Source organism: Physella acuta, unplaced genomic scaffold (assembly GCF_028476545.2).
Source record: "Physella acuta isolate Inbredline_101_S28 unplaced genomic scaffold, ASM2847654v3 ptg000396l, whole genome shotgun sequence".
In the NCBI taxonomy this organism is placed as follows: Eukaryota; Metazoa; Mollusca; class Gastropoda; family Physidae; genus Physella; species Physella acuta.
The window spans coordinates 193,455-205,000 of record NW_026731915.1 but is presented as its reverse complement, the minus strand read 5'-3'; the positions used below and the strand labels follow the sequence as shown (position 1 = coordinate 205,000).

Here is an 11,546-nt window from a genome sequence, read left to right as displayed (position 1 = left end):
ACAGTATTAACTGCTTTCATTTCTTTCATTTTAATTTTTTGTGGCTTCAAAAGACAGACACAATTTAATATGCATAACATTTTATACCATTTTTTTTATATTGACTATTTGCATTTTAATTAATTCAAAATTGAAATTTCACTACAGCGCAAACTAAGCTTTAAAATATTATAAATTGCAATCGCAGACTGACTTTTGTGTTTTTCTATATCATTTATTGCACTCTGTGTAAATCACAATGATAAATATCAAGAGGAACTTACAGCAGTTGGATTCATCCAGTAGATCTAAACACTCAACATTTCCATTACACCTTATGGGAGGTGCATTGCAAAACTTTAAGGGGCATTTGTATTCATTATCATTACAACCTTCTAGTCAAGAAATGAAATACATTCAGTTATTAGCGTTTTAAAACTTAGCCATAACATAAAATAAAATTGAATGAAACAAACTATGAATGTTTTTTTTGCATAGAATATAAATTAATATTTGAATCGCGAATAACACATGCTACGACGTTTTGAAAACGATGAAACATAAAAAATATATTATTTGCAAAACATATAACTGTTTTGTTTTGTTTAAGTTTATTACGTTTTTATTTGCTCTATAAAATGACTACAGCTCATTTTAATGCAAGAATAAGAATTAAACGGGTTTGCCGATTAAAAATCCAAGTTGAAAAATGATTATGAAAATGCATTATGATTATGAACAAAACACATGATACAGTTATCTATTAAGCACAGATTTCATCTACCCAGTTACTTACTACAAAAGTATTCGTCCTCGCCTCTGGCGCAGTCCCATTTGCCATTACAAACCAAATCATATGAGATATTAGTGCCATTGATACACATGTAACTTTCTTCAGCTTGGTAAATGAAACAGAACATTTTGTTATTTTATTATCGCAATAATTCCGCATATACAAAATTAATATAATGCTCTCTCTGCCCCCCCCCCCCCCCCCCCCCCCCTTTTCCATGAGATTTTACTAACTCAATATTTTGCTCATTAGCCAGCCAGACTGCGATAGCATTAAGTAACTATCACTGGTGTTAACAGGTCTTAGAAAATAATTTCCGCAAGGTTTTTACTTCCTCCCCTTCTTTAAGAGCAGTTCGCACAGTTCATTTCACTTACAATAGTTCCCTACGCGGTAGACTACAGTTCATCTCACTTGCAATAATTCCGTACGCGGTAGACTGCAGTTCATCCCACAAGAATTCCGTACGCGGTAGACTACAGTTCATCTGACAACAATTCCGTACGCGGTAGAATACAGTTCATCTTACAACACTTCCGTACGCGGAAGAATACAGTAAAACTTACAACAATTCTGTACGCGGTAGACTACAGTTCATCTTACAACAATTCCGTACGCGGTAGACTACACTTCATCTCACAACAATTCCGTACGCGGTAGACTACAGTTCATCTGACAACAATTCCGCACGCGGTAGACTACAGTTCATCCCACAAGAATTCCGTACGCGGTAGTCTACAGTTCATCTCACAATAATTCCGTACGTGGTAGACTACAGTTTATATCACAACAATTCCGTACGCGGTTGACTACAGTTCATCTCACTTACAACAATTCCGTTCGTCGGATCCATCCTTACAATTCTCAATGCCGTCACATTTCTTGTATAGCCCAATACATTTTCTATCTTGGCGGCAATTAAAAGCGAAAGGCTTACAACTTGCTGTCAAACAAATATCATGATTATTAAAATGTTTTGTTTTACTTAAAATAACTGCTTTTTTTATTTGAAAGCCAATTTAAAAAAAAAACTTTTTTTAAAATTAGTTTTGGACATGCATTTGCATTTGACGATACTCCAACAAATGCTTATACAGATTTTTTTTATAATGTTAATTTAAACTAGAGGTATCTATAACTATAATAGCAAAGTGGGTGATGCTTGTTTGGTTTGTTTGTTTGTTATTCACACCTATTAGATCGGGTACTTGCACGTCAGTTGCATGAAAATTGTTCTTGACAAAGCTGTTCAATATCGTTTTAACGGGAAAAATACCAGATTCAAAGAAATGTCATATTAACCGTTTAATAACAATGGAAACTTTTACTCCTTAATTTTAATTATTAGAGGAATGCAACACCTTTTTTGGGTCATATATATATATATATATATATATATATATATATATATATATATATATATATATATATATATATATATATATATATATATATATATATATATATATATATATATATATATATATAGAGAGAGAGAGAGAGAGAGAGAGAGAGAGAGAGATAGAGAGAGAGACTTATGTATAAACAAAATACGAAAACACCAACATACAATATTCATTTCGAGCATGTTCGAGTTTTGGGTAACTTTAAAAATTCCTCCGCTTTTTTGTTAATTAAAACAACTTACAACAACACACTGTGTATGTGAGTGCTATTAGTCTGTTTAGAAAATCTCTGTTTCAATATACTTCAGTTATAATGCTTTCTAAACACAAGTCGGTGTAAATAATATGAAGCATGAAAGCTTTGTATGTGTAATAAGTGTAATGGTTTCTCGCGTTATGCTTATTTTTGTGTGATTTCTTTAATATTTATATTATTAGTTTTAAGTACATTTCCTTTCTATACTATGTCATTCTTTTTTTATGTATTTAAAAATAAAACACATAATAATTAAGAAAAGTAATTGCTTTTTTAATTTGTTTAGAGCAAATCTATTAAAAAGTGCTTAAAAGCACACACATTTGACTATTTAAAAAAGGGAAATGAGTCATGGAAGTGGTTTGAACGTTTGCTATCTTTCACACTACACCTCATGTATATATTTTTTTCTAACACAAACACGCCCCGCATTACGCTGAATGTGAAAGAAACACCAATTAGCGACGGCATTGGTGTCAGAGGCGTCGCTGGGGCTCTTGGGACACGGCCATCGGCGAAGGCCCCTAATGCAGTGAGACTGCTGATTCAAGTAGTACACCTGTGCAGGACACCCAATAAGCAGACCCCAGGTGCTTAGATAGCCACTGGGGATCTCGGGGCGCTCAACTAGACATTTAAAACAAATGTTAGGTCTATGAGTACTCAAAAACTTCCCAAATTTTCATTGTGATAGCATAAATGGTGTAGTAATGCATAAAAGACAGGCACACGTTGTTCACGTGTACAGCTGTATGTGCCCAGCTCAGGCGGGGGAAAACCTTCTGATTTAAGTCGTCTTAATATCTAGCGATCTCTCGCGCGATGGACTTTTTTTATTTTCAAAAGAATTTTGCCGACTACAGCGTGTATTTAAATATAGTAGAAAGAGGACTCGGAACGGTGTCTATAGAATAAAGATAATCCAGTATTCTTTTTATAAAACAAACATGAAGTCAAACATACAAGAACATATTTTTGTTTTTTACTATTAAAAAACTGATTATGGTCGGCTGTGGGCCCCTAAACGGCTTCCTCCCCCCTCCCCCACCCCCCCCCCCCCCCCCGCATTGAGGGGTCTGGCGGCATTGTAGTTGGTGTGATTTTTCCGAGGCGCGCGTGTATTTACATTTAATTGGTGCGCTGCAAAGTTATTCCCACGTTTTCTTTAACTTGCTTTCCGTCTGTTTATTTGTTTGTTTTTCCAATCAAATCTTGCGATCGAAATTTTTGGCACTTTCCAGCTAGCTAGCGCGCTGAAATTTTCAGGGAGGCTTTGTTTCCGATGGCAATACAATATTCAATTATTATTATTACTAAATTGATCCATGGAAAACTTTCATTGATCATTTGAAACTTCTATTGATTTGTACCAAAATAAGGGACATAACCCAGTAATTGTAATTTGATGAAAACAAGGTTCGGTACTTTCCCTCTTCAGGCTTACTGAGTAGTGGTCACGCGGTGTTTGTGTACAAACCTATGCAAATCTAACACATCGATTGGAAAAGGCACGTGTTTTTTACGAGTTGTCTTCGTTTACCCAAAAAAAAAGTGAATGCGAGAAGATCAAATCGATAGCAAGATTTGAATGCAAACAAACAGACAAATACTAAAAAGTAGAAAATAATTATCATTAAAAAAGTGTTTAAAAACCCACGTTTTCTGATTGAACTAAAAAGTAGAAAATAAATGCTATACATCACAATGATGCAAGTGATCACTCTAGTATAAGCGATGAAAAACGTTGGGCGCCGTGATTTTCTTACAGTTTCTAATACTGTTGACTCTCTACAAGCACCGTAATAAAAGTCAATAGTATTATCTAATCAATAGTAATATAACTTTTACATCTTATATTAACAATGACCGATAAAAAACGTTTACTTCGGCGCCCCACGTTTTTCATCGCTTATAGTAGAGTGATCGCTTGCATTATCCCTTTGAGTCCGCCAGGCCGGTAAACCGGCTTCAACATTAGGCATATATGTCCGAAAAGCCGGTTTTCCGGCCCGACGATCTAGCGTCATATTCCTAGCGGCCGGTATACCGTCTAATTAAATATAATTAGCGGAAGACTGACTAAAACTGCGCATATGTCTTTAGAGTGCGGGAGTATGATTTTAAAAATTGATTTTTAGGAAAAGTGAAAGTGTTTACATTTCGTAGCAATGCCGCCGAAACGAAAAGCTGAGCTACAGCCGTCGATTTTATCACATAAAGTTGGTGCAAAAAATGAAGCAAAAGACCGAAATATCAACAAAAGAAGTAGAATGACTGCATCTCAGGCAATGCAACTACTTATTGATTCTGATGAAAGAGATAATATTCCTGGTCGATATTGTGATGATAGTGACGTTGAATTTGAGACTGAACTTAGTAACATTGAAATTGACACCGACAATGAAAATGTTCAAGTACGTTCTGATGCACGTGGGGTCAAGGACAAAGACTTGCCGAAACGAAAAAAAAAGTTTACTGGTGCAAAACATGCGAATTTTTTCTTTGCATCGGGTCCGGCAGTGATAACTGTTTTGAAAGTTATCACACAATAGTGGATTTCTGGTGTTGAACTAGTATGGCCAGATATCAATAAAAACAAAACAGTTACCAAATGTAAATTGGTTTCTTCTATGTTTTATCAAAACAATAAGTATACGTTCGTTTTATATACATTGTTCTGTTCAAACATTGTAAAAAAAATAAAGAATTTCAGAATCTTGCTGCATTGTTGTTTGATCCTGAATCTGGATACTAAATTTGGCTTGATTATCTCAAACGGTTCAAAAGTTATAGGCAAAGTTAGAAGCAAATAAGTGAAAATCGGTTTGGGCCTGGGAGCTCAGGAAATAGGAGAAATTAGGTCAGGGAGGCCAGGGCTCAAAGGGTTATAGTGATGTATAGCATTTATTTTCTACTTTTTAGTTCAATCAGAAAACGTGGGTTTTTAAAAACTTTTTTTAATGATAATTATTTTAATACTGCTATTGAATTGTTAAATCGTGTATTTAGTACAACGCGTTTGTAAGAAAACTCAAAGAAAGAGACATGCTAACTTTGACAGTTAGATAGATTGGAATAATTAAACTTCGTAAACTTATAAGAAGCTGTTTTATGATATAAAAAAAATAGTAATGTGAATTGTGCAGAATGGTAGCGTGCGAAGTTTTTATTTATTTGTTCATAAATTATTAAAGTCCTCCTATCTAGAATGATAATAACAAATACTATACGTTTTTGCAAAATAAACACGGTTATAAAATTGCATTCTAAAACGACGCGATTCCGGCTACTGTGACCTACTTGGGTCTTTCTTTCATTATATAATTTAGTTTCTTGGTTTAGGTAATCGACCTTGAGAGAGTTGTACAATCACCTGAACTTCTCCGTCACGTCATGTGATGAGATTTTAATTGGTTGTTTCGAGCCTTAGTAAATCCTCGACCAATGGTCTTTCGACATCGAAGTAACCTCCCTTGGTTTTGATCTTGTTTAAAAACCCCTGAACACGAAAACTCAAAGCAGCTTTTGACCCTAGATCTAGATGTCTCTCTCTAGAGAGAGTGCCTTGTGTGTTTGACGCCATTTTGTGTTGCTTAGTTTGTAGCGGCATTTTTTCCCCTATTATAGTTATTTCCTAGTGCCATTCAGTGTTTCCAATATTTTTTCCTAAGTTGTATTCTCTCACCAATGCCACATCTGTGATATTTGTTATCTAGTCTAGTGATTTATTTCATCAACTGTGAGTTGGCTGTAAATTGACTTTTGGTTTACTATTTACTCTTAGTTTTTATATTATTTTGGTATAGACCAAGTGTCATTTTTATACTTGTACACTTATTAAACAGTAGTTGACACTTTCCCCTAGTTGTGAGTCACATCATTTCTACGTGTTTATTCCCCTAGATCAATTTGACGAGCCCACGTTGTATTTTGTTGTGTTCATACTCTGTCTAGTGGATCTCGGTCATTAACTACACATAAACGAACCCGGGGTGTTCGCTAGATCTGCGGCTGTCAGATAGCGATCATAATACTACATTCGGACATAGCCTTCCTCCTACCACTAGCATTAGCCCTAACCTTAATATCATTTAAAATTTAGGATTGTTTTTAATACTGGTAGGCTATTGGGTTCGGTGTCAATTTGTAATCGATATGAGGAAATGTCTAACTCCAATTTTGGAACAGTAAGCATGTGACAAGAGAGTAATTGCCTGGTTATGTAATGTCGGGGAAAATATCGAAGGGTAATTGTCGGGGGGGGGGGGGGGGGAGTCATGTCCTGCTTTACAGCTTTACAGGACTCTACAGAATATAATTTATGTATAGGCCTCTAATTAAACATTCCTATAACAAATCCTTTTTATATTGTTACTTGAGCTACCCGAATCGTGGGTCTATTTCTAAATATTATTAAAGGTAGCCAATATATAATAAAGTGACCAACGCTTTTCCTTATTGTTATTACACATTTAAAGAAAATCATTTATTTTTTTACTTTTAGTGCATTATTACATACAAGCTTTCTAACTTTTTTAATGAATTTTTTACAAGCTTTCTCTGCCAGTCTGTCGTCAGTCTGTCGACAATCTTTCTGTCGACATAGATCGAAACGGGCGAGCAAAATTTTGGGCACTTTTAACTGTCAGATTCGTTTCAAGTCTTCACGCATCTGACTTACGATTAGGATAGTACTTGAATCCGTCAATATTAGCGACCAGACTAAAATGTCTGATATAGGGTGGGCTCAAGGGTTTGCTACAAACACGGGTTTAGAATTAGTACGTACTAGACAGCCTGTTATCTAGTTAGATAACTGTGGGTTTCTGGTGTCATCCACAAAAACTGGTTACTGGCTTGTCTAGTAGTCTGGATTCTTTTCTTACAACTAAAATACTTCCATTAAATAAAAAGATAATATATACTAAATCAATTTTCTTATATAAAATATTCCACGAAACAGCCCCCTCTTACTTATCAGATCTATTTTCTTTTAACATAAAATTAAATCGTCGTCTTAATTTACCATTCCCATATTCAACTTTTTTCCAAAAACATAGCTTCGCCTACTCTTGTTCTAATTTGTGGAACAACCTTCCTAATAAAATAAAGCTATCTAGATCTGAAAATATATTCAAATCTAAACTAAAACTAAAATTATTTAATGACCTAACTGACTCATTGTAACATTTCTCATTCATCTATTATATTCTCTTTTTTATCTCATTATGTATGATAACTATGTAACATTGTTTCTTTGTTTCTTTTTTCCACATTTTTAGTGCTATGCTACTGCTATGTGTTATTGAATTGTTTTATTTGTTTAAACGGCCAATGTGAAAAAAGGCCTTTGTGCCTACAATTGTAACCGTTGTTTGAATAAATTTGAAAATTTGTCACTTATCATCATAAAATAACCACACCTCACATTAAAAAGACGTAAATTGAAAAGAAAAATTACATTGAAATAATCTGTCTACCCACATGGAAGCCAAATACATTATCACCTTATCTATCTAGGCTCGTGACGTCATGACACTTTTAATGATTCATATAAAAAGTTTGAGTCTGTTTAAGAAACTTGATTTACGTGAGTAGGTCGTAGATCTAGTATCTTTCAAATTAAACTTTATCTTAAATTAGCCAATTCCATAGCTAAACAAACAAAGATTTATATAAAATAATGAAGGTCTCAAATAGTTTAGTATAGAAACTCATTATTATCTAGATAGAGTTATCTCGATTCTAGGACTGGTTTGGTTATGTCGAGATTATGCCGCAACTCTAGACTCTACACTCTAGCTAGATCTAGATGGATAAATCACTTGTATTAATGAAAATGATGATCGGTGATTCTTCCTATAGTTTGTATGATCTACAAATGCGATCACTGTTTCTTTCAGACTTTTTCCTCCCCGGAGAGGGGTGGGGGTACTTGAAATTTTCGGGGGCGGGGGCAGAATTTTCTGGGAGGGGGCGGACAATGGAAAAAGTATATAATTATATTTCGTTGAATGGGAAGGTAGACATGGTTTGGAGTGTGTGTGTGTGGGGGGGGGGGGTTGGGGGGGGGCAAAGTAGAGTTGCCTTGCAAGAAACTCTAAATGCGACTTTTGTCATGAATGAGATTGGGTGCATGGTTTAGGGATATGCCTATGACTATATTTTGTATAAATTAAAGTACCGAGAAAATAGACAGCACTATCAACCTAGCGCCCGTTTTATCCTTCCTCAACGGGCCATTTTTCTCGTCTAGATAGAGTTATCTCGATTCTAGATTCTACGACTGGTTTGGTTAAGTCGAGATTTTGCCGTAACTCTAGACTCTACACTCTAGCTAGACCTAGATGGATAAATCACTTGTATTAACGAAAAAGTTGATCGGTGAAGCTAAAAAGCAAAGATTTATGTCAACTATTTAAGAACTAAAGTAGTTTAATAAAGAAACTCAATAATGTATTCTGATTTTAAAAAGCTTTTTTAATTCTAAATAATTAATTTTGGTTTGACCTAGATTCTAGATCTATAAATAACTTCATTCAAGATCTAGATGTCTAGAGAATTTATTGTATACTAAAATAAAAAGAACTGTTGAAAATTGATATAGTGTTGGAACGTAATAAAAATAGCAAACGGACATATCGCCAAAGCTATAGCCGACAGAAAATTAGCTTTATAATGCGTTACAGTTTCGAATAGGCAGCAAAATATTCAATGGAAGCCGCCATTGTTGTTGAAAAAGTAAACAAATCATGTGACGTCACTATTCACTATACGTAAAGTCATTGTTCTGAACTATTATAATTAGTAAGGTTAATCTACCAATAAATAAATCAATACATTAATTAACGTCTTTAAATAAATTTGTGATTAATAAAAATTGTTCTCTGCCTAATTACTATTTATAGCTCTACGCATAGTGCAGATTCTCTCCTGTAACCGAACGCTCTAACAAATAAATAAATAAATAAATAAATAAATACTCAACCATGTAAATAAACTTGAGTTTTAGTAGTATATAGATATGTTGATAGATATGCCATTACATTAAAAATTACATGCGCACTTACTACAGTTCTGTTCATCCTCGTTGTTAGAACAATGTTTTTTGCTGTCACATACACGATCTTGTGATACACATTGAGTACCCTCGATACGACAATGGAATGCGTCACCGACACAGGTTGCTGATCATAGATAGACATTAAAGAAACAACTAATGTCGGTATTTTAATTTCCTATAATAAAAAAAAATATAGTTGCGGAGGGTGGTAAGAGATAGGACTAGGGAGAGGGAGGTCAAGGGAGAGGTAGGTCAAGGGAGAGGGAGGACAAGGGAGAGGTAGGACGAGGGAGAGGTAGGACGAGGGAGAGGTAGGACAAGGGAGAGGGAGGTCAAGGGAGAGGTAGGTCAAGGGAGAGGGAGGACAAGGGAGAGGTAGGACGAGGGAGAGGTAGGACAAGGGAGAGGTAGGACAAGGGAGAGCTGAGACAAGGGAGAGGTAGGACAAGAGAGAGGTAGGACCAGGGAGAGCTGAGACAAGGGAGAGGTAGGACAAGTGAGATCCAAAATATATAACGTAGGCATTGTTTACATTTAAATATCTTAATATTATAAAATATTAAAATCGTAACGCAATGTTCAAACCCTCTTAAAATATTACGTCAGACTTTATTAGGAGACCCCGACAACACGCGGGAACGTGCACGCTAGTTATATTATATTTAGTTTTAATTTTTTAAAAGCTGTTTGATAGTCTATTATAAGAAATGCACATACGCAGTTAACTAGGTGTATTTGATATATTTACAATCAAATACACTATAGTAAACAGAATTAACTGCTTTCATTTCTTTCATTTTAATGTTGAAAAAGTAATTGTCCATTTTTTATGGCTTCAAAAGACGGACACAATTTAATATGCATAACATTTTATAACATTTTTATTTTATATTGATTATTTGCATTTTAAATATTGCTAAATTGAAATATTTCACTACAGCGCAAAATAAGCTTTAAAAAATTATAAACTTTCGTTGCAAACTGACTTTTGTGTTTGTTTTTTTTTATTTTGTGTAAATCACAATGATACACATCTAGATGAACTTACAGCAGTTTAATTCATCCTGTCGATCTAAACACTCTGCTTCTCCATTACACCTTATGGGAGGTGCTTTGCAAAACTTAAAGGGGCATTTGTATTCATTATCATTACAACCTTCTAGTGAAGAAAGGAAACACATTCAGTTATTAGCGTTTTAAAACTTAGCCATAACATAAAATTAAATTGAATGAAGCAAACTATGAATGTTTTTTTTTTTGCATAGAATATAAATTAATATTTGAATCGCGAATAACACATGCTGCGACGTTATTTGCAAAACATATAACTGTTTTGTTTTGTATAAATTTATTACGTTTTTATTTGCTCTATAAAATGACTACAGCTCATTTTAATGCAAGAATTAGAATTAAACGGGTTTGCCGATTAAAAATCCAAGATGAAAAATGATTATGAAAATGCATTATGATTATGAACAAAACACATGATACAGTTATCTATTAAGCACAGATTTCATCTACCCAGTTACTTACTACAAGGGTATTCGTCCTCGCCTTCGGCGCAGTCCTTTTTGCCATTACAAGCCAAATCAAATGAGATATTAGTTCCATTGCGACACGTGTAAGCTGGGTAAATGAAACAGAAAATTTTGTTATTTTACTTTCAAAATAATTCCGCATTTACAGAATTAATATAAGGCCGATGCTAGCCGGAATAAGATACGCATGGGATACGCATGCGCAATGGAGAGAAACTACAGCTTGCCTTCGCGGCGATGTTTTCGATCATACTGCGCATGCGTGTGTTTACAACCGCAGAACCCTAACACCAACCCTAATCCTCTCCCTAACCCTATCCCTAATCCTATCCCTAACCCTAACCCTAGCCCTAATCCTTGCCCTAATCTTATCCCTAAACCTATCCCTAACCCTAATCCTACCCCTAATCCTCATTCTAGCCCTAACCCTAGCCATAGGTCACTGCGCATGCGCAGAGCTATCTTTTGCCGACTATGTAGAGACGTTGGGGAGAAAAATCTTCCGAGTAGA

The 11,546-nt window shown here is 34.9% G+C and overlaps 1 protein-coding gene across 1 annotated transcript in view; it reads right to left on the bottom strand.

Moving 5' to 3' along the window:
• The window catches only part of LOC131942226 (very low-density lipoprotein receptor), a 28,076-nt gene extending 16,960 nt beyond the window's left edge, over positions 1–11,116 (bottom strand). Inside the window, exons 1-6 of the mRNA XM_059301971.1 lie at positions 11,031–11,116; positions 10,546–10,656; positions 9,505–9,621; positions 1,602–1,715; positions 776–877; positions 264–374 (exon numbers count right to left, since the gene is read on the bottom strand). Coding sequence (XP_059157954.1) covers positions 264–374; positions 776–863 — 199 coding nt within the window. The 5' untranslated portion in view covers positions 864–877; positions 1,602–1,715; positions 9,505–9,621; positions 10,546–10,656; positions 11,031–11,116. The remainder of the gene's footprint in view (positions 1–263; positions 375–775; positions 878–1,601; positions 1,716–9,504; positions 9,622–10,545; positions 10,657–11,030) is intronic.
• Between the last annotated feature and the right edge of the window lie 430 nt (positions 11,117–11,546).